Below are 23,274 nucleotides of genomic sequence, written 5' to 3' on the forward strand. Positions count from 1 at the left end.
TCTGCAAGAACAGTTCAAGCAAGAGCGAGATGAAATCTTGAAGAAGTACGCGACAAAGATTCAAGAGCTTGATGCGCTTCCATCATCTCCTCGGATCAAATCTAAAGCAACTTCATCGGGAGATGAATTCTTTCAACCAGAAGAGAATGGATGTAGGCAGGGGGGGGGGAACAACTTGGGTCCTTATTTGCTGTATTTTGGTTTGGGCCTTGGCTGCTCCCGGGTTGGGCTTTGACTGCTTGGTTTTGAGCTTAAAAGAGTGGGTTGTTATAATGTGATTTTTGGACAGAACCTGGGGGTTTCTTTGGAATAGCTTGCGAGCTATGTCATCCACCTTCCTCTCCTCTCTATAGCTTGCGAGCTATACTTCGTTTAGTCTTCTAACCTCTTTCTTCTATCCGCAAGTGACCACCCCACCTGTATCCTTCTTCTCAACGGATGAAATGCAGTTTTAGGAGTTTATGTTTTGAAAGTTTGTAAGTCCTTTTGTAAGCATCTTGTAAGCGTCATTTGTTGTAAGCGTTATGTTTTATTTATAAAGTTGTATTTTGTCGTATTTTGTCTAGTAGTTTTGGAAGTTTTGTGTATCTTTTTTTATCCTAGGAAGAGTTTCATTTGCTCGCAAAAATTTGGAGCTTTTCCCATTTTTTTTGCTTGCATCATTATGTTGCATCCATTTCACCTTTAAAAAAATATTCCTCCTGCACAATACCCTCGGCCCAATTTTTGTTGCTTCTTTTGTCTCTTCTCTCTCTCTCTCAACTCTTTTAACCTACTCTTCTCTTACTTCTATTCCACCTCCAAAAACTAACTGTGAACTTCAACGTCCTCTTACAACCCTTCGATTCCAATTGCGATGTGCTAGCCTCTGTTTGGGTGATATCTTTGTTTGGAGCAGTCTCACTAATCTTACAGAACATGTTATTGGAGATTTTACCTTTTTTGATGATATGAGCGTCTCCGATGACGAGGGTCTAGCTGGCTAGGCTAGAATGGGCTATTGTGACTGATCAAATTGTCAATTGACATCAATGAAGTAGAGCAAGGGAAATCAAAGCAAGAAGATGTGCAAGGATTCCAAGCAGTCGTTGTAAAACCCGAAAATCCTATTTTAGGCTTCGCACGCTTTTCAAAGCGCCGCGACGAGGGTTAAGTGAGAATGGGCTATTGTGACTGATCAAATTGTCAATTGACATCAATGAAGTAGAGCAAGTGAAACCAAAGCAAGAAGATGTGTAAGGATTCCAAGCAGTCGTCAATAGTGGTGTCGATAGACGAATCGTGCAAGCTCTTGTCTCACCAATAGATGACTTTGATTTGATATTTATCTTATAATGGAGGGGATTTATTTGAATGAATTGTTAGGTTTTCTTAGGCTCTATTTGGTTTGTAACATGTTGATGTGCGATAGGGAAGTTACGCCGTAGGAGCACCTTGCTAATCATTTTGAACAAAGTTTACCTTAAAAAATTAGGAGAGAATGGGCTTGCAATGATTAAAATATATACATATGTAATTTGTCCATGCATGCATTATTTACCCCTCTCCATCACTTAGGAATATGATGGAAATCCTACCCTGCGCATATACCATTATGTGGTTTCTTGCTCATGAATAATGCACTTATAGAGCATCTCTTCTATTTTTTTTTTTTTTTATGTAGTGGGAACTTCATTTTGAACAATCCCAAGCAAAGCCTTATTCATCATTTCCTTACTTCTATTGACAATCATCTAATAACCGCTTAAAAGCCATATTTCTTTATAATTATTGAAACCATCTCCAAGTAAAACCTGCCTGAGCAATTTTTTTTTAGTGAATTTAATATATGTTTGGCTAATTGTCCTGTAGTTTTAATTTAGTAATGTGTACTTATCTTTTTACTAAGATTTCATTTCTATATTTTTCTTCTTAATTTTTTCTTATTCTCATTTATTTGCCGTTAAATTTTTCTTATTTAATCCATGCAGAGTTTTGCACGCCATTCCTTCAAATGAAGCAATCGATACTGTTGAGGTCTATTTACATTTTTTTTTCCTTACTGTCTATTGGTATTTTATGCTTCTTATAGAAGTATCATAATTAGAATATCATTCTTCATCAATTGTATTTATCTATTTATTAGTACCAGTAAAATTATATTTACTTCTTTAAGGGTATTGCTCGTTTTCTGGACCTCATCCCACTAATATGCGCTAGAAAATTGCCAAAACTTAGCGTTGGTGGATGCATGCTCTTCATGATTGTATGAAGCTTTCCAGAAAGTTACTTTTCCAAAGTTACGGTTTTGTTTGGGACAGTTTTTTTATTGTTTTTTAAAACAGTGTTCTATTACAAAAATTTTAGTTCAAAAAATTTTTATATTGAAAAGTTACTTTAAAAAATAGTAAAAAAACAGTCTCAAACGAAGTCTAAAACTCTAAATTGTACTCCACGATTTTGCTTTGGTATAACATTTTTTATACTTATTATTTTCTGTCTCTGTATTTTTTTTGTTTCCATATTCATCAAACGGAATATATGGAGTGCAATTTTAGTAGTAATAGACTTAGTGAGGGGATTGTGACTTTGGGCGATCAAGTCATTAATAAGAGTACACGTTTTAGATATCTTGGATCTATTGTTCAGAGTGATGGTGAAATAGATGGGGATATTATCAGCAGAATTCAAGTTGGATGGTTGAAGTGGAGGAATGCATCGGGCTTGTTATGTGATAGAAATGCACCCCTCAAACTTAAGGGAAAATTCTATAAGATGGTAGTGAGGCCTGCAATGCTTTATGGTGCCGAATGTTGGCCTTTAAAAGAGAAGCATAATACTAAGTTAAGTGTGGCAGAGATGAGGATGCTCAGGTGGATGAGTGGCTTTACCCTTAGAGATAGGATACGAAATGAGCATATACGTGAAAAGGTTGGAGTAGCTCCAGTAGAAGATAAGATTAGAGAAAGTCGCCTTAGATGGTTTGGTCACATAAAACGGCGGCCTTGCGATGACCCGGTTAGGAGAGTAGAGGTATTAGATTTGACTTATGTTAAGAAAGGTAGGGGTAGACCTAAAAAGACTTGGTTAGAAAATATTAGGAATGACCTTTCTTTATTAGATTTAAACGAGAATTTGACTTTTAATAAGACACAATGGAGAAAAAGGATTCATGTAGCCGACCCCACGTAGTGGGATAAAGGCTTGATGTTGTTGTTGTTGTAGTATTCATCATTCCAATTGGTCATGATTTTCTTGAGTAGCTTTTTATATGGCTCTGGTTTAGAAACTTGTTACTCAGCTTGAGATACTGAAGCAGAGTATTATTTTTCCGAGCTCGTTTCTTTATTTGTTTTATTATTTGACCAAAATTCATACATGATTAGAGGCCGAAGTAATTTTGTGGCTGTCAGCATCATTGTTGTTCCTTATCCTTATTGTCACTCATCTACATGCTTACTCCATGCCAGGTCAACCATATGATAGAGTGACAGCTTGGAAGAATGGGGCATTGATATCACTTTTATACAATGGGGGTGGGTGTTGGGCTTGAATGTATAGGGAAATTAAGGAAGGTGCCGATGAACTACGAGATATGAATTTTACCTAGGAGGAATTAACCCATCTATCTCACATAACTATTTGAAACAGTTTAAGGGAATGGATTGCTTAACCCAAAAATCTGATCATATAGGTTGACTGCAGATGATACATGATTTGTCATTGGCTTATTTTACTTAAAGGCAATAACCACCCAAATTTAACTTTAGAAATTATATGTCCATCTATGTATACTTTGTTAAATAATAAGATCCAAGCTATCATTCGTTTTTATAGCAATATTGTTTGATAACATAAACTTCTAAATTTTTCTGCTAAATACTAACCATCCCTTGGGCCCTTGATCCCATGGCCAGCATGGAGATTTGTGGGAGGCTCATCTGAATCATGCCAATCTCCTTCCATATTTGAGTGGTTGATTTATGAAGGATTATATTAGGGCAAATTATATATTCTTTCATAATTATTTATTTTCTTATTAAAATATCTTATATAGATCTATAAATAGGGATAACCTTGTGCAATGAAATTAAGTTTTTTCCCTCTCCAGTTCTTTGAATTTAACATGGTATCAGAGCCTTCATTATCGTTGCCAAAATTTTGAGTTTTTTTTTCTACTGTGGTGCCTTCATTGTTGGCCTTCCCTTGTTGTTGTTATCCTATCTATAACCAACACAACCTTCATTGTTGCCCTGCTTGATATACTCTTCATTGCTACCCTTTGTCGCCATAATGTCTGAAGCAAATTCCCCCCAAAGCTTTGACCAAATTGAGGACTCTATGGTGCCCAAGGAAGAGGAGACCTCCAAAATATGCAACCTTCCTATACTTAAATGGGAAGAATTATTTGAAGCGGTCTCAATTTGTGAAGGCCTACTTGAAAGAGAAAAGAAATATGAATCACCTCCTTGGGGTTGGACCAAAAATAGAAGATCCTAATTTTTGGGCATCGAATGAAGAAGACTTCATGATTATGAAATGGTTATGGAATTCCATGACTCCAGAAATTAGTGATACTTTTATGTTCATATATACTACAAAGGATATATGGGATGCCGCCAAACAAACTTTCTCAAAATCTTGGGATGCTGCTTAAGTCTTTGAAATTAAGGTTAAGGTGAGAAGCACAAAAAAACACAAAACAAGGAAGCAAAAACGTGACTGAATATGCCACTCTCCTTTAAGGCTTGTGACAAACTTGATCACTACAGATGTATAAAGACCAAGTTTCCAGAAGATGCTGCTATCTAGAAAAGATTTATTGATAAAGATAGCGTATGACTTTCTTGTAGGATTACATACGGAGTTTAACCAAGTTAGAGTTAGATCCTTGGCAAAGAGGAGATACCTCACTAAATGAGACCATTTTTCTCATTCATGCTGAGGAAAGCCAACGAGGGGTAATGCTAGAACCAAAGGCTATTGAAGGTTCAACAATGGTGACAACCAAAGAGGCGCAATGCAAGGAAAGAGATAATAATTCCTCAAAACCTAAAGACAAAGACTCCCTTTGGTCCAGCTATTGCAAAAAATCAAGGCACACAAAGGAGACCCGCTCGAAGCTATATGGAAAGTCCCTAAGTAAAGAGTGAAATCAAAGAAGTGGACAAAATGGGACATCACAAGCTAATACTACAATAAGTCAGTCAAACCTAGAAATGTCGTCCAGCTTCAGATAGCTCATTAAAAAAGATATTGATAAGTTAAAACAACACCTGTCATACCTTGAAAAATCATCTACATCTTCTCTTATACGTCCAAGTAAGTTTCTTATATCCATCAGATTAAATGTCTCTATAAATCATTTGAAAGGTTTATGAATCATTGACTCAGGAACCACAGATCACATGACACACTCCATTATCAACTTCATTAACTACACACATTGCTCGAGTGATAATAAAATCATCATTGCTGATGGTTCTCTTACCATAGTAGTAGGCCAAGGAGACATACCCTTAGCTCCCTGTTTCATTCTAAAAAATATTCTCCACGTACCTTAATTATCTACAAACCTAATCTCAATACAAAAACTTATCAGTGACCATAATTGCTAAGTCTTATTTAAGCCTACTTGTTTATTTCAGGACCAGAGATCGGAGAAGAAGATTGAACTTGTTAAAAGAAAAGATGGATTGTACTACTTAGAAGTGCTGAAAAAATCCACTATTATCAATGTGGCTATTCTATGTTATTCCTATTTACTAAAAACATATGCTATTTGGCTTTATCATTTTAGATTAGGACATCCATCTTTTGATGTATCCAAAACTTTTTTATTAGTTAGAAAATTAATCCTTCATTGTGAAACTGTGAGTTAGCCAATCATAAATGAGTTTTTTTTACAAACAAAAATAAGAGATTTCATGCTCTTTTTTACCTTGTTCATAGTGATATGTGGGGATCCTAAAAAATTCCTAACATTTCATGGGCCTAATGATTTGTATCCTTCATTGACGACTGCACTCGATTCTCTTGGGTCTTTCTCCCAAAAAATAAATTCAATGTTAGCACTATCCTTTCCATTTTTCATACCATGATCCAGAATTAATTCAGAATAAAAATAAAAAAATCTCGTTTAGACAATGTCAAGGACTACTTTAATTAAACTCTATCCTCCTATTTTCAAAAGGAATGTATCATTCATGAGTCTTCATGCGTTCACACCTCATAACAAAACGAAGTTGTAGAAAGAAAAAATTGCCACCTTCTTGTCTCCACTTGTGCATTTTTATTCCACTACAATATACCCAAATCCTACTGTAGGGAAGCCCTTCTAAGTGTCACATATCTTATAAACCAACTACCTTAAAAAACTTTAGAACTAAAAATACCAATATATATCTTGTCATTTTTTTACTCTGAATTCCGAACCCATAACAATCTCACACTCAGAATCTTTGAGTGCATTGCTTATGTTCACATTCATAGGCAAAATAGAAGAAAATTAGATCCAAGAGCACTCAAATGTATTTTTTTCAGATATTCATCCACCGAGTGAGGTCATAAGTGTTATCACTCATCCACCAAAAAAACCCTTATATTTGCTGACATCACTTTTGACGAATAAAATTCTTATTTCACTAAACCTCATCTTCAAGGGTAGACTGAAACTGAGGAAGATGAGGAAAGTGAGTATACCCCACTTGACCTTCCAACTCCATCTCAAATCGATCCATCCAAACTTGAAACCGAAGCTAATAAAATTGAGGATAAAGCTATTATGGATAACATAAGATTTGGAAAAGTGTATTCCAGACGTACAAATCCAAAATATGCTCTTGAGCAGATCCAAGGATCTGAGCCATATCTTGAAATTGAGGTAAATACAAGTTCACCAAAAAAATCTCCCGTGTATTCCATAACTAACTTTGTATCCTTCCATAATTTTTCACCTTCACACAGAAAATTTGATCACAATAAATGATATTCATATTCATACTAATATTTCTGAGATTTTATTTGATGAAAACTAGAAAAGTGCCATGAAAGATGAAATGCCGGCCCTAGAGAAGAACAATACCTGGGAGATCACTGACCTATCAGTTGAAAAAAGGCTAGTTGACTGTAAATGGATATTATCTGTCAAATATAAAGTTGATGGTACACCGGAAAGGTATAAGGAAAAATTGGTAGCAAATGAGTACACTCAGACGTACGATATTAACTACCAGGAAACTTTTGCATCTTTAGTTGAAATGAACACCGTTAGGATCTCACTCTCCCTAGTAGATAATTATAACTGACATTTGGAACAATTAGATGTTAAAAATGCTTTCCTATATGGGGACTTGGAAGAAGAAATATTTATGAAGATTCCACCAGCATTCAAGGAGAATTCTAGGGGTGACAAAGTGTGTAGGTTAAAGAAGGCTCTATATAGGTTAAAGTAGTCACCTAGAGCTTGGTTTGGAAGATTCTCATAGGTCATGCCACTCAATGGATATCGACAGAGCCAAGAGGATCACACACTATTCTTCAAGCTCAGACTCAGGGGGAGTTACAGTTTATTACTAAATGTGGATGATATCATTTTGACTGAGAATGATGAAAATGATTCTAAGGAAATGCCTTGCCAAGGAATTTGAGATAAAAAACATGGTAGATTAAAATATTTCATAGGAATTAAAGTGACCCACTCCAGCAGATGAATCTTCATTTCACAACAGAAATATATTACTGATCTTCTTAAAGAAACATGTAAACTAACTTTTAAACTGGCACTTACACCGGTAGAATCAAATCTCAAATTGGTAGAAGCTTAAGAGGATACAGACATAGATAAGGGAGCTTATCAGAGACTTGTAGGAAAATTGATCTAACTTTCTTACTCTAGACCATATATATCCTTTGTTGTAAGCATGGTCAGTTAGTTCATATAGAAACCAAAGCAGACTCACATGCAAGCAGTAGATATAATACTACACTATCTCAAGGGGAATCCAAGAAAGGGGATTCTCTTTAGAAGAGAATGTGGAGTAATCCGAGAAGCTTATACTGATGCATATTATGCAGGATCATCAGTAGATAGACGATCTACATCAGGATACTGCACATTCCTTGGAGGAAACCTAGTTACTTGAAGGATAAAGAAACATAATGTGGTGGTAAGGTCTAATGCAGAGGCAGAGTTCAGAGCTATGAACTTAAGTATGTGTGAATTATGAGTTATTATTGATCATGATGATTCTAGAAGACCTAAGAATCAAGTGACAAGGACCCATGAAGCTACACCATGATAATAATTCAGTAATCAACATAGTTCACAATCCAACTCAGCATGACAAAATCAAATACATAAAAGCAGACATACATTTCATAAAGAAGAAATTGGACAGTGGACTTATTTGTATTTATCATGTCTCATCAAAAGATCAGCTTGCAGATATTCTTACAAAGGAACTTGATAACTTTAACTTTCTTGGACTAATTACCAAGTTGGGAATGACATATCAATATTTTTCGGCTTGATGGAGAGTGTTAAATCCTAGCAGTCCCTTGGGCCCTTAATCCTATGGCTAACATGGGGATCTGTGGGAGGCTCACTTGGATCACGCCAATCTTTTTCTAGATTTGAGTGTCTGATTTAGGAAGGATTATATTAGGGCAATTATATATTATTTCATAATTATTTTTTTCCTTAATAAGATATTTGATATAGATTTATAAATAGGGATAACTTCGTGCAATAAAATTTAATTTTTTCCCTCTTCAATTTTTTAAATCTAACACATTTTATTGATCATAAGTCACTTATTTTCATAACTACCTTTCTATTATTTTAAAAATTTCACTTGTACCAATAGATATCTCGTTGATTAAAATCAAGAGATCTACCAATAGCACACCCTGAGGCACATTAGCTTCAATAAATATCATTTCCACTCATCTCCATAATCAAATTTGAAAAATTATTTCTTAATATTGATCCTTAATATAATTTCTGTTATTAGAGATTTTTTTTTTGTTTCTCCACAATTATTTTTTAAAACTAGTTAATGCTCTATCATATGTATCTTTAATAATTTTAACCTATCTTTGTCATACATTATTCCTGCAATGTGCATAAAAATAATTTCTCATGGTACTTCCTTAATCTTTAATGTTATATGAAAAATCTTTTCATGAAGCCTATGAATGGCACTATAGTTTGATCTTTCCAAATCCCTATCCTTAATTTTTACCTTTTTTAAGATTGTATGAGAATGCAAAAGGTTAAAAATAATGTTTTATGGTGTGTAGGTATTGCAATCAAGAAGTGATCCATCATTTGTCTCATGGAAAGGTGGCACTGTAAGTAAAGCGCCTCCCTTATGAATTAGTTGCTCATACCTTACCTTCAAAATTCTTTTTTGTCAGATCGATTGCTTGATAGCAAAAAAAAAACTACATAATTCCAGCATAGCCTATCAATTTTTGTGTACCGTATTTTCTTTGTAGGATAAAAATAAGGCTCCACAATTTGATGAATTATTTTGTGCGGATGCCGAATGCCGTCCAGAGGCCAATGAAAATACGTCATGTCACCCCCTACTCGGTACGGCGGCTCGATACTGCTCGGTACTGGATGACGTGGTTGCATTTGATTCGCCTTTGGACAGTAAACTGTCTGGTGTCCGCACAGAATAAACTCTCCTAGAATTTACTAGACAGATTTCTATTGAATTTTAACTTCTGTTTCAGAGTGCCAGTTCCTTAACATTTTCCTACCTGAAGAGAAATGTTTTAATTTGATTTGCTTCATGATTTATTTTTGCAGAAATCAGTATTCCTTCAAAGCATTATGTTTATTTATACTTCTTTTTTCTGGCAGATACTTGCCATCCTTGATTTCAGTCGTGATGCATGGATCCATAGAGAAGATTGGATTCGAAATGGAATACATATAGGAAGTGGCAGAAAATATAAGGATTCTTACTTTCTCCAGGCCCAGACGATGTGTTACATCAACACCTAAATTATGACTTGACTATGCTTCAGAAATTGCTTCAGTAATGCCTATTATATTGTAATTATGGTAACTTTGTTTTATGTCTTAGTGATTGCAGTTCATACAGTCTTTGCATCTCATCTTGATCTGTTAGTTGAGGTTTTGGATTTGAAGCTTATGCATGTGTTGTGCGTGAGTTTGCTTTTAATGGGCTCAGAAGTTAAAAACAAAAAACAAAAGTTTATGCAGCCTTTTAATTTTGTGGAATTGGAACTTAGGCTTCGTTTGAGAGGACTTTCGTATTGCTTTTTAAAGCAATTTTCTAATACAAAAATTATTAATAGATGAAATTTTTGTACTAAAAAATTACTTCATAAACAATCAGAAAGCTTCCTCGTTTGGGTTAACTTTTTTACTATTTTTAAAAGTAATTTTTTAATAATTTTTTTTTACTAAATATTTTTTATTAGTTTATAAAATTTTTGTATTAAAAAATTACTTTCGTACATAATTAGAAAGCTGCCCCAAAGTTTCATTTCGGATAATTTTCTTACTATTTTTCTAAGCAGTTTTTTAGTACAAAATTTTTTTAAAATATAATTTTTTTTGTATTAAAAAGTTGCTTTAGAAAATAGTAAGAAATATATACCAAATAAAGTCTTAGGCTTGATTTGGGATGGCTTTCTTCCTACTTAAAATAGTTTTTTAATAAAAAATTAAAAATTTTATATTGGAATATCACTTTAGAAAGCGGTAAAAAAGTTGTCCAAAATGAAGCCAGTCATGAATGGCAGTTAATCTCTGTTTTTGCTGCTAACTTTGTGTAAATATATTTTGATTCCCTGTTTTGTATTTATTATGAACTTCATAGCTTCAAATATTAAATGAGAAATTTCATGTGAAGGCCCTGATCTATGAGTTTCATTATATAATATTATTATCACTTAAAACCTAGCATTTAATACGAAATTGGAAAGTAAAATTGCGTTTGCATTCCTTGCATTCTTTAAGACCTAACATTACATTTCAAGAGATATACCCTTAATAAGTTGTGCTAGATGCTATAATATTGATATTTATATAATAAATTTAGCAAATAAGCAAATTTAGTGATTATGATTTAACTTCTATGTTCTTTGTAATATTATATATTATTATGTTCATGTTTTTTTTTTTTTTGAGGTGGTCCCATTTCAGTGCTTGATTAAAAAATAAAATTGAAATTTCATAAAATTTAAGTCCACTGTTTAGTCGAAATGAGCATAATTAGAAAATGTGCATGATTTAAGATCCATAAATTCTTTAAATCCTTCTATAATATAATGATTTTATAAAAAATTTTGAAGGCTAATGTGCTTTTGTTGAACTTATGATAGCTTCTCGATACTTTATTCCCCCTTTAAATCATCTTGTAAAAATAATTTATAGCGAATGAACTTCATTAAATTCTTATTTAATTAATTAAAATATTATAATTATTATTAATGTATAAAGTATACCATAAGTAATTTAAAATTATGATTACTTTAATTTAATTCATCAATACATAATTTTTCTTATAATCATAGCATAATTGATAATAATAAATTTATTTTATTTTGAATTAAAGATTAAACTATTTTATTTTATTTTAAATTAAAATTTGAACTAAAGTCCAAATTCAAAAAATATTTGGATGTATCAAGTGGACCCCACTTCGCAGACCAAATAAAAAAAAATTCCAAAACTTTAAAAACCGGAGCCAGCCGAGCCGCCGCGTCATCAGCACGCGGGAGAGTTACAGCGTCAGTCTCCCCCCTCCCAAAACTCTCGAATCGTCGACTAAAGGCTACGTTAATATTAAATTAAAAAAACGACTGACAGATGGCGCATTTTTATTGGCGACCGAACGGAGAGATGGCTTCGGTCACCTGACCCAATAATTTGCCCTTTAGAAGGGTGCTCTCTCTCTCTCTCTCTCTCTCTCGTTTCTATTAGTCCATCAGAACTGTGAAAAAATTTGAGTTCTTCTTGTATTTATTCAATTGCTTATGCCAGGATGACTATTTTCTGTTTAAAGCACCGGAGTTGTAACAATTTCCAAATTATGCACCTTATTTGTTCTTGGATGTGTTTTTTATTTTTGGAAAAAATGAGAATTTTTTTTGCCAAATTTCGTTTTATATCATCACTTTCTTCCGAGGATTAAATGCTATGAATACTGCAGCGTTACCGGGAGTTATTTGTTGAATAACTTTGTAAATCTTTTATATGCAGGAGAGCGTATTCATTCTTCTTCTTGATGCGTTAGAAATCGAGGAATTTGACATGTGCACGAAAAACCTCTCCAATATTCCAAATCAACCATGAATTCACGAAGGTTTATTTTATTTTTTGCTCTGTTCTTTCATCGGTTTTAGATTTGATTGCATGATTAGATTTCCATGTTTAAAACTTGGATATATACTAACATTTTGGGTTTTTTTTTTTCGTGTTTTTTGAATTGCGTGACTTTTATGACCGTTATATAGCTTTTCTTGTGGTGTATGGAACCTTTGAGGGCAAATCATTTTTCACCCAAAAACAGAACTTCCCTTTTGACTGGAAATTGAAATTTATATCGCACATATTGTTTTAGTCGCGAGCTTTAATGATATGGTAGCATTTTCTTTGGGTTAATAGATAGTCCAGCCTTCAGTTATGATTATATATTATTTCAATCTACAATTCATAACAAGGGATCATATGATGTTATAGTTACTGGTTTCTTGAATTTTCTTCTGGCATAGGATGATCATGCCATTTATTAATGGAAAATTACAATCGATTGATTGCACATCATGGAATGCATAATTATGTTGGTTATAGATGAGAGAGTGAAGAAGCTCTGTCATGTTTGAATTCATGAGTTTTTGATAGTTGCCAAGTTTAGAAGTTATCTACTTTAAGGCTTATTTGATTGCTTAAATTTAGGAAATATGGTTTGAAGAGTGATAAATTTTCTAGATTCCATCATTTGTTTGAATTATTTTATTTTCACACTCAAAATGATTGAAAGTAAAATCATCATTTAATAAAATATTTTATTTTATCTAAATGAACCCTTAGGATATTTGTATACAATGTGTTTAATTATCATACGATACCTAGTTAATTATTAGTATGCTATGTAAGTTGCTCATCTGTTGGCATCTGTGATACTTGATGATTTATTTAGTTTGAAACTTAAAGCATATGCAGCGCAGTGCACTAAATGAGAATATCTTTTGATACTCGGATCTGATAGTTGTGCAAGTAGGTAACTGCCTTCAAGATTCTTATAGCGGAGTGAGTGATGGAGCGACCAAAAACAAACGAAGAGGGAATTTAGAGAAAGGTCATTCTATTAGCTCGAACACAGTGAGAATGAGTGCTTTCCTGAAATGAAAATGGCATTCGCTGCTCCTTGCTCCGCACCTTTCCTTCCACAAAGTAGGGGATGAAGTAAGAACAATACCGCTACCGCTTTTAGAAAGAGAACATATGTCACTTAATGGAAAATTACAATCGATTGATTGCACATCATGGAATGCATAATTATGTTGGTTATAGATGAGAGAGTGAAGAAGCTCTGTCATGTTTGAATTCATGAGTTTTTGATAGTTGCCAAGTTTAGAAGTTATCTACTTTAAGGCTTATTTGATTGCTTGAATTAGAAAATATGGTTTGAAGAGTGATAAATTTTCTAGATTCCATCATTTGTTTGAATTATTTTATTTTCACACTCAAAATGATTGAAAGTAAAATCATCATTTAATAAAACATTTTATTTTATCTAAATGAACCCTTAGGATATTTGTATACAATGTGTTTAATTATAATACGATACCTAGTTAAAAAAAAAATAATAATAATAATAATACGATACCTAGTTAATTATTAGTATGCTATGTAAGTTGCTTATCTGTTGGCATCTGTGATACTTGATGATTTATTTAGTTTGAAACTTAAAGCATATGCAGCGCAGTGCACTAAATGAGAATATCTTTTGATACTCGGATCTGATAGTTGTGGAAGCACTTGTCTTATGCGCTTGGGCTATCCATCAAATCAGCAATTCAAATCATTGCATTGAACATCCTTTTAATCATGTTGGAAAATTTTCTTAGTCTAGACTAGTATATGTTTTCCTTATGTGGGTTATCAGGGGCTTTCATAATATTAGGGCTAGATTTATAAGGTGATTTTGATTCTAAGGGTGAATCAAATAAAATATTGGAACTTAATTCATAGTTATCAAGAAATCAAGATGATAAGCTAAGGAAAAAAGAAAGAAGGTAAAATGAAATCAAGAAAGCAAATCTTGTCCTATCCAAATTTGTCTATGGATGACAACCGACTTTACTAGCAAGCAATTTTCTTGAAAAGATTTAGAGAATCTAGAGATAATTGGGTGAGTATGGAGAGTGAGAGAGAGAAATGCAGTGCAAAGTATACTCATAAAATAAGAAATCGTGAATTGTCCAAAGATCCGGGGAGTAAAAAGAAAAGACCCAAAATGTGCCTTCTAACCTTTTTATTTATAGAATTTGAAATGTTATGGAGAGACAATAAAAGGTAAAAATATAAGTACAATATTGATAATGATCCATCACAAACTATACATGACGCGTGGCATGAGTAGATAGGCACTTGCATGTGAGTGTGTTGGGTAAGATGGAGGGACTGGTTTTATGGTTGAAGTGATATTAAGACTAGCTTTGGTCTGTCGTCTACCATTTTTTGATGTTCTCTTCATCTTGCTATATGAATTTGTGATTCCACAATCATATATATCAGTGTAAACCGTGTTTTAAAGGAGGAAAGGATGGTGAAGTACATTCATCAGGCGAAGTTTCAAATTTTAGCAGAGAATATCATGGAAATGAAATGATAAGTTCTTTTTAACATGAGGTTAGATTCTTTCTGCTTGGAGCATGAATTATGTTTAAGAAGTGCTCATTTAACATCAAAACTAGAATGCAACTTCATTCATATTATTTAAAATTCAAATTAGGAGATGTATGTCAACCCAATTTGTGCTGGTTATATGATACTTTGTATTCTTTTGATCGTTAACATGTAGCTAGCCTTTTGCAAAGGTTAATTACATGTAACTAGTCAGTTACAAAGGTTAATTTATTGGGATTTTAGACCTCGCACAAATTTAGTATTTGCATGCTATGTTTCGCATTTGCTTATTTTTATTCTTTCATGTACATATTTGTTCTATCAATCACAATGCAAATGATTGCAGAGATCGCCGCAGCATTAGAGCTGCTCTGTTTGATGGCATTGAAGAGGGAGGAGTACGTGCCTTATACAATAATCATGATATTGATGAGCATGACAATAACATAGCTATTGATGGGCTACAGGATAGAGTTAATATTCTCAAGGCAGTAAGTAATACAATTGTTCCTTTGAAAAAATATCTGGTGCTAATTTATGCTCATATAATTTATCTGGAAAATATATAGACCTAAAATAAAAGACGGTTTTATGTTCAAATTTTATGAATAGTTTCTTTCATATTTTATTTTGACCTTTTTTTTTGTTGGGCATGTTCCAACATTGCACGTTGTGGACTTGTTGTAACCTAACTGTACTTTAATTGACACATCCGACCCCTTAATGGTAATAGATGTTATCTTAGAGATGTTATCATATTGAAAGTTTATAAATATTAAACATTGTCATTATTCTATAATATATCTTTTTAATTAAAGATATTCTCTCTGATGTTTTTTTTCCTATTCTATCTCTTGTTTTGGTTTATTGGCGATGCTGTGTTCAGATTGCATCCCATGCTTGTCCTGCATTAGAATTTTTATATTTCACCAAAACTTTTCTGATGAAAAGAAAGGGGTTAATAATGCTTATATTCAAGTCATTAAGGATATGTATGCATGAGCTGTTACTTGTGTTCAAACAAAGGGTAGTTGGACCAAGTATTTTCCTATTTCAGTTGGATTACATCAAGGATCAACCTTAAGCCCATATCCTTTTGCTTTAGTCATGGATGTTCTCACTAGATTTTTGCAAGAGGTTGCACCCTGGTGTATGTTTTTTGCTAATGATATACTTGTTGATAAAACTAGATAGGGAGTTGAAGGTAAACTTGAATTATGGAGGTCAACCTTAGATTCTAAACTCTTTCGTTTGAGTGGATCTAAAATTAAATATATGGAGTGTAATTTTAGTAATAATAGACGTTGTGGGAGGATTGTGGCTTTGGGCGATCAAGTCATTAATAAGAGTACACGCTTTATATATCTTGGTCTATTATTCAGAGTGATGGTGAAATAGTTGGGGATATTATTAGTAGAATTCAAGTTGGAGGTTGAAGTGGATGAATGCATCGGGCTTGTTGTGTGATATTATTAGTAGAATTCAATTCTGCATTCCTCCACTTCCCCCTTAAACTTAAAGGAAAATTCTATAAGATAGTGGTGAAACCTGCAATGCTTTGTGGTGCAGAATGTTGGCTATTAAAAGAGATGCATAATATTAAGTTAAGTGTTGTAGAGAAGAGGATGCTCAGGTGGATGAGTAGTTTTACTCTCAGAGATATGATACGAAATGAACATATACGTGAAAAGGTTGGAGTAGCTCCAATGGAGGATAAGATTAGAGTGAGTCGCCTTAGATGGTTTGGTCAAATAAAATGGCAACCTTCTAATGACCATGTTAGGAAAGTAGATATATTAGATTTGACTTATGTTAAGAAAGGTAGAGGTAGACCTAAAAAAACTTGGTTAGAAAATAATATAAATGACATTTCCTTATTAGATTTAAATAAGAATTTGACTCTTAACAGGATATAATGGAGAAAAAGGATTCTTGTAGCCAACCCCACATAGTGGGATAATGGTTTGATGTTGTTGTTGTTGTACTAGAACTTTTCTGATCGGATAATATGTGGCCAATGTAGATAAACAATACATAATTCTTATACACAATCTTTTTTGTTTTTTCTTGACTACTAACCTCCAAATATGTTTGGCCTTGCCGGCATGCTTGGCCCCATCCTAATAAACTTCTACTATGGATACGGACTTACATTTATTTCTTCCAGTTATGCACAACTCTGAATACAACAACATTTAGTAAAATAATTGCACATTTTTAGTCAACATCATCATTAATTTTATTCTAATTATTTGTTGTCAGCATAAGGAATATTTTCATTTTTTTATTGCTAAATGGCTAGATGAGGTGTTGACTACTTTTATTTCCTTTTGTCCTTGTCATTTTTCTTCTGATCCTCTATCACTTATCCTAGCTTCTCGTAAATTCTGTGGCCCATCATTGTGCATCTCCAAAGCCACATGAAGATATTGCCACTTTTGTCATATTTTTTTTATATAATCATCTTTATTGGCCTCTTAAATTTTCTCACTCCTTAATCCTAAGATTATGATATCAACCACACGTCTTATTGTAGTTGAAATTATATATATTTTTTTATGTTTCAATCTTAGCGCTCTTGTTCATTTTACTCTACAAGTGATCATAAATATCACAATTCTTTTGTTTATTAATTCAAGGTGGTTGAACTTTTTAATCCTCCTCTTAATAAACTTAGATTGATCAAATTATCTATATTTTTTAATCTTAGCTAACTTATGTTAACTACTTTCACCTTTCCTTAATATGTGATCTATAATATAAAATTTTATACTTGTTCCTAGTGCTTTGCTTGCTACTATTTATGCAAAATTTTAACTTTCCTTATTTTTATTGTATAGCATAATAGTATTATTTTTATTATTCTGAAAAAAACTCTTTGCTTACTATCTGATTTGTTTCTCATTTGTTCTGGAGTTTCCTTAGCAATTTTTTAAAATAATTCACCATTTTCTCACTTCTAAATTTGATTCGACTTTACAGTTTTAAATTTCTCTTTTTAGCATTACTCATACACATTTATGTTAAAGGCTCCAAAAAAATCTTTGAATTTTGTCGGTAATCATCAAGATTTGAAGGTTTCATATGGGGAGGATATAGTTAGTATTATGGACTATGTATGCGAAGTAACATTATTTTTTTAATTTATTTTGGATGTATTATATATAATGATGGAAATATTAATATTAAAACTAGCTCACAATGAACCTTCTATACATGGATATATAACATTTAAATTTAAATATATTATTGGGCTACTCAAAGAATTGCTTGGCCAGCCGGCTTATTGAGTAGGGGTTCTCTTGTTCTCCTCAACATAAGGAAAAATCTCTTTCACTATGTTCTGCATAATTAAGCCATTATTTCTCCTACATTTTCTCTCATTATTTCCTCTTGTATGACTGCTTTATGCTGTATCTCAAATAATAAGCAGAATTAATAGAAACAAAAAAAAGTGAAGCTTCATAAATCTACCTTTAATGATATGTTTGTCTATTTTCATTCAATCATTCTATAATCCTTTAATTCCTTCCTTCCAATACAACAATCAACAACAACAACATCAAGCCTTTGTCCCACTATATGGGGTCGGCTACATGAATCCTTTTTCGCCATTGTGTTCTGTTAAAAGTCAAATTCTCATTTAAATCTAATAAAAAAAAAATCATTTCTAATATTTTCTAACCAAGTCTTTTTAGGTATGCTCCTACCTTTCTTAACATAAGTCAAATCTAATACTTCAACTTTTCTAACCGGGTCATTGGAAGGCCTCCATTTAATGTGACCAAACCATCTAAGATGACTCTCTCTAATCTTATCTTTCATTGGAACTACTCCAACCTTTTCAAGTATATGCTCATTTCGTATCTTCCTTCATTCCAATGAGTAAATGAAATTTTTTGAAATGAAATATGGGCTTCACCTAACTAGAAAGTGTATTGAACTTGGTCCACATGTCTCTTCTACTTTCTTTCAATTTCAACAGCTTTCCTGTGATGTTCCAGTTTTGATTAACAATGATTTGTTGCTAATTTTGACTTCTGATAGCTGACTGGGGACATACATGAAGAGATGGAGACTCATAATAAGCTATTGGATAAAATGGTAGGTATCATACAAATCACAAGTCTCGCTACCCAAAGCAAAGAGACAAGAAAAAAACTAATGATATATACAGTGTATTATTCATTAAGTGAATTTTTTTTCTTCTTTATATAGGGCCACAGCATGGATGCTTCCAGAGGAACCCTTCATGGAAACCTGGATCGTTTCAAGAAGGTATTTGACATTTAATAATTGGGTCCAGCATTGTATTTTTCTCTCTTTTTTTTTTGTTGTTGTGAAAATTAAGGGACTAGCCCATTTTATTATTAATTATTATAATGAATAATTACAAAAGAAGCCAAAAGTTACAACTCTAAGAGATGAAAATAAGACATAACAGGAGTTGTAAGAAAAACAAATGCAGTGTAGTGGCCATCCAGGATTGGTGAGGAGCCAAACTTCATTGTCCCACAAAAACCGAAACATCTAGAAAAATCCAGCCTGAAAAAGAGCAAGATTTCAGAGCCCCAAAATGCTACCCAATAAAAATTTTGATTTCTATGTAACTTCTCCATCCTCGGAATATCAAATATAAAGCTCTCAAGATCTTATAATAAACTGTAACTGTATCCAAAGATTGCCTGAATAATTTAGCATTTCGTTCTTGCCATGTAAAATAGATGATAGAAGACTAGAAGAGATTGTGCGCATATACCACCTCTGAGTTGTGATTAAAACATTCATCTATATAGTCAAATGCCTAACAAAAGTTATGCTGCAACAGAAAACTGGAGAAGGCAGGAAGAATCCTTCTCAATAAGGCAAATGAAAAATTACATTAAAAAAACAGATTTGAAGCGATTTCAGCAGTTGTGCTACACAAAATACAAGAGTTCTGTGTTAAAACAAATTGGAGGTCAGTAAGAGCAGGGACACCAAAACCATCAAATTTGAGCGGTTTACTCCTTTTACTCCATGACACCATATGAAGCTTCTTGACATTAACATCATCATGATAAAGAAATCAGGAGCATACTTTATTAAGGTATTTAATACAGATTTTTTTGTAAAATGTAACCCCTAATCTAATAGGCAATGATTTTCTGATAGGAAATACTTGAGTTCATAAGTAATCCAAGAGGAAATATTTGAGTTCGCAAGCAACCCTAGTAATAATTGATCAAAACAGCGAGAATAACACAAAAATCTAGATGAAATCAATCCAAAAAATGATAGATTGTAATAGTAGAATCAAAGCAAAACAAATACCAAGTAAGAAGCAATTGATTCCCAATTCGAGAGGAGGATCGTCTCTCCCAATCCCTAGATGATAGATCTAGAGCCCAAGACGTCAAGAAAGACTCCAAAAGAACAACTCAAATCATGCATAATCTAGCCCTAATTCCCTTTTACTTAAAGCATATCACTAATTAATCAAACCAAAATTACTATTCAGCCCTTGCCGCCCCCTTCTTTCCCTCAAAGGGATTTGAATTTGACTCTTAGTGGACCCCAACCCCCTCCCTCTTTCTTTGTCGCCGTCCCTTCCTGGAGTAAACTGAGACAGGCCCACTAGGGGCCGGTTGTAGTGGGACCGGTCCACTCGGTGCCAGTCTAACATTTTCATTATAGTAAATTTAATGAGTTGAAGTCTGTTGCTAAGGGATAGACACTTGGCCTTCCAACCCTCAAGGAGAAGGGAAATTTTTATCCTTAAGAGACTGAAAATCAGAAATCTTCAAGCGTCTGGAAGCAACAGGAATACCCAAATAGGAGAACAGATCATTATCTCCACCAATATTCAACATAGAACAGAGCATAGGTTTATTAGGATTGGAAGCAGTGAATGTGTCAATACTTTTAGCAGATCTCTGGTCTTGTACTTTTCTGTTCTTTAGTTTTTATGATTCGCGCAACTACACAGCTCACCTTGGCTTGTTGGTTGAAAGCTTATGCTTCCAACTAAGAGGTTTTGGGTTCGAGTCTTTGTATATGCGTTGTGTGCGTGAGTTTGCCTTAAATGACCTAAATTTCCAAAAAAAATAAAAAAATCGCGCAACTGATTACACTTATTATTTTGTGTCAGGTGTTTCAGAGCAAATCAAACCGTCATATGGCAGCAATTGTGGCTTCATTTATCGCAACTTTTTTCCTCATTTATTATCTCATCAGATGCTTGTCTGCAATTGAATAACTCAATGAGCAACAATCTTTTAATCATTTTCTCACTTGTATTTCTTCTATTTATTTCACTATTTACATAACAGATTTTTTATGTGAAATCTGTTGAATTCTTAGGCTTCGTTTGTGACAGTTTTTTTACTATTCTTCAAATCAGATTTTTAATATAAAAACTAAAAATTATGAACTACTAATCCTTCTTATCTATAAGAAAGCAAGCACAAGTGATTAACAATCCTACTAACAATTGCTTCCATTTAGGGGTAATTTAGTTTGAAATAAAAGGGGTGTAAAAATTTTTTTATGGTAGGGATTATAAAAATAATGGTGTTCGATTAAAGCAAAAAAAAAAAAAGAGAAATTTTAAAGTATTGTAATAACTTCATTTAATTTTGATATATTTAGAAATCGTTAAATTTAATCAATTTTTAAATATATTATAAATTTTGCGACTTTTTTATCATAACCTCGGAGGGCATCCATATACTACTACTAGAGGCCACAAGTGGTCTCGATCGTTGCTCGATACAACCTATATTGTCATTAGCACTTTTGCCTTTCGTTGGCTACGACGCCACTATTTTTGCAAATGGTGATTGCTATCTCTATCACTCGTCGACCACTAGCTATTACCATCATCATTAAATTTTACGGTACATTCATTTATTTAAAATAAAATAAAAATTAATAGTATATATTTATTTTACACGTATTCAAATAACAATAAATATTTTAAACACGCTCTCTCTCCTCTTACATTATCTGTTATTTTACTCTCTTTTTTCATCAAGTATTAAAAATATTACATAATAATGGTTTAGCAGTGCATCACTGTACAAAAATTTCTTTATTTATTAGATTGATACGCTTATCTATAATGCTGCATTAATACATTGGCTTGCTATGTAGCTCTGGCAGCAGGATTTTTTTTTTTTTTCAATAAGAAATGTTTAATAATTTGTACGTCAAGCATTATTATTATTATTTAAGATATTTGAGCCATTTCCCAAATAAAAAATAATTAAATAAATTCATATATACATTATACATACAAATTTTAAATTCAAAATATCTTAATTAATAGTTTAGGAGGAACATAAATAATAATAATAATAATAATAAATAAATAAATAAATTTAAAAAAAATAAAAAAATATATAATAAAAAAAAAAAGTTTAGTAGGAACAGACCAAAATGATATCATCTTGTTAGAAGCTTAAGATTATATCAATGGTGTAGATGTCTTCAGCTCCTCGAAATCATTAACTAATTTTTTTTTTTTAGGTTGATTCATTTATTATTATTGAAGGTACTGTCAACATCAGATTTCCGAGAGATTTTTAGTGTTTTTAGAAATCTCCTATTGACCGGTACATTTCTTAACATATATAAGCTTATTTAGCATATAAATTTAAAAAGAAAGGAAGCTTCTTTTTAAAATTTTATCACTCGGCAATAATTAAAGGAATCATGTATGATTATTCGATAAATTTTAAGATAGTTGTATACTATCTAACGCAATCCTTCGTTTTTCTCATCCAGAACTTGACATGACAATTTGATAAAATGACGCCTTAAATAAGATTAGTGATAGTCGCCTTAGATAAGATTAGAGATTTTGCCTTAGATGATTTGGACACATAAAATGCCTGTCTTCTGATGACCCTGTTAGGAAAGTAGATATATTAGATTTGACTTGTGTCAAAAAATTTAGAGGTAGACCTAAAAACGACTTGGTTAGAAAATATTAGAAATTACCTTTCTTTATTAGATTTAAATGAGAATTTAACTTTGAATATGACACAATAGAAAAAAAAAGATTCAAGGGTAAATAGAGAGTGATTTAGATGGACGGCTGTTCACCAGACATTTGAAGGTCTTAATGATGTCGGAATTTCGTGATCTTGGGATCATTGGATTCATCTCATCGAGCCGCTTGATTCGATTATAAGCATGTCACGTTTAGAAACCGTTTGGTAATACAAATTGTGGTTCGAACCTTCCAACATTGCCTTAGGCCCTTGGTCTGGACCCATTTGGGCTCGGATTGAGTCGAATTTGGTGACGATGGGTTCATATTTTTGAGACGTTCAATTTGATATAAGTTCATCGAAATCGGAGTTCAGATGGTCCCAATTTTAATTTTGAAAGTTACGAAATAATTTTATAAA

The 23,274-nt window shown here is 32.8% G+C and overlaps 2 protein-coding genes and 1 long non-coding RNA gene across 6 annotated transcripts in view; 2 read left to right on the top strand and 1 right to left on the bottom strand.

Moving 5' to 3' along the window:
- Window positions 1-10,110, top strand: part of LOC110104878 (actin-related protein 9) — a 47,014-nt gene extending 36,904 nt beyond the window's left edge. For all 3 annotated transcript variants that reach the window (XM_020834160.2, XM_028693469.1, XM_028693470.1), the window contains exons 18-20: window positions 1,971-2,016; window positions 9,283-9,333; window positions 9,854-10,110. In XM_020834160.2, the coding sequence (XP_020689819.1) occupies window positions 1,971-2,016; window positions 9,283-9,333; window positions 9,854-9,997 (241 nt within the window). In that variant the 3' untranslated portion in view covers window positions 9,998-10,110. The remainder of the gene's footprint in view (window positions 1-1,970; window positions 2,017-9,282; window positions 9,334-9,853) is intronic.
- Window positions 10,111-11,898: 1,788 nt separating this feature from the next.
- LOC110104872 (bet1-like SNARE 1-1) lies at window positions 11,899-21,142 on the top strand. Of its 2 annotated transcripts, XM_020834149.2 has the most exons (6): window positions 11,899-11,908; window positions 12,227-12,329; window positions 15,225-15,369; window positions 18,926-18,982; window positions 19,097-19,156; window positions 21,009-21,142. In XM_020834149.2, the coding sequence occupies exons 2-6, from the start codon at window positions 12,316-12,318 to the stop codon at window positions 21,114-21,116; spliced, it is 384 nt and encodes a 127-aa protein (XP_020689808.1). In that variant the 5' UTR covers window positions 11,899-11,908; window positions 12,227-12,315; the 3' UTR covers window positions 21,117-21,142. The 2 variants fall into 2 exon arrangements, with proteins under 2 accessions (XP_020689808.1, XP_028549304.1); XM_028693471.1 differs by lacking the exons at window positions 11,899-11,908; window positions 12,227-12,329 and adding an exon at window positions 14,292-14,881.
- Window positions 19,241-20,470, bottom strand: LOC114579313. Its single transcript, XR_003700240.1, has 2 exons — window positions 20,192-20,470; window positions 19,241-19,423 (listed from the first exon to the last, which is right to left on the bottom strand). It is a non-coding gene; the product is annotated as an uncharacterized LOC114579313 (long non-coding RNA).
- Window positions 21,143-23,274: the final 2,132 nt, after the last annotated feature.

The sequence above is a fragment of the Dendrobium catenatum genome, unplaced genomic scaffold (genome assembly GCF_001605985.2).
Source record: "Dendrobium catenatum unplaced genomic scaffold, ASM160598v2 fragScaff_scaffold_292, whole genome shotgun sequence".
Lineage (NCBI taxonomy): Eukaryota > Viridiplantae > Streptophyta > Magnoliopsida > Asparagales > Orchidaceae > Dendrobium > Dendrobium catenatum.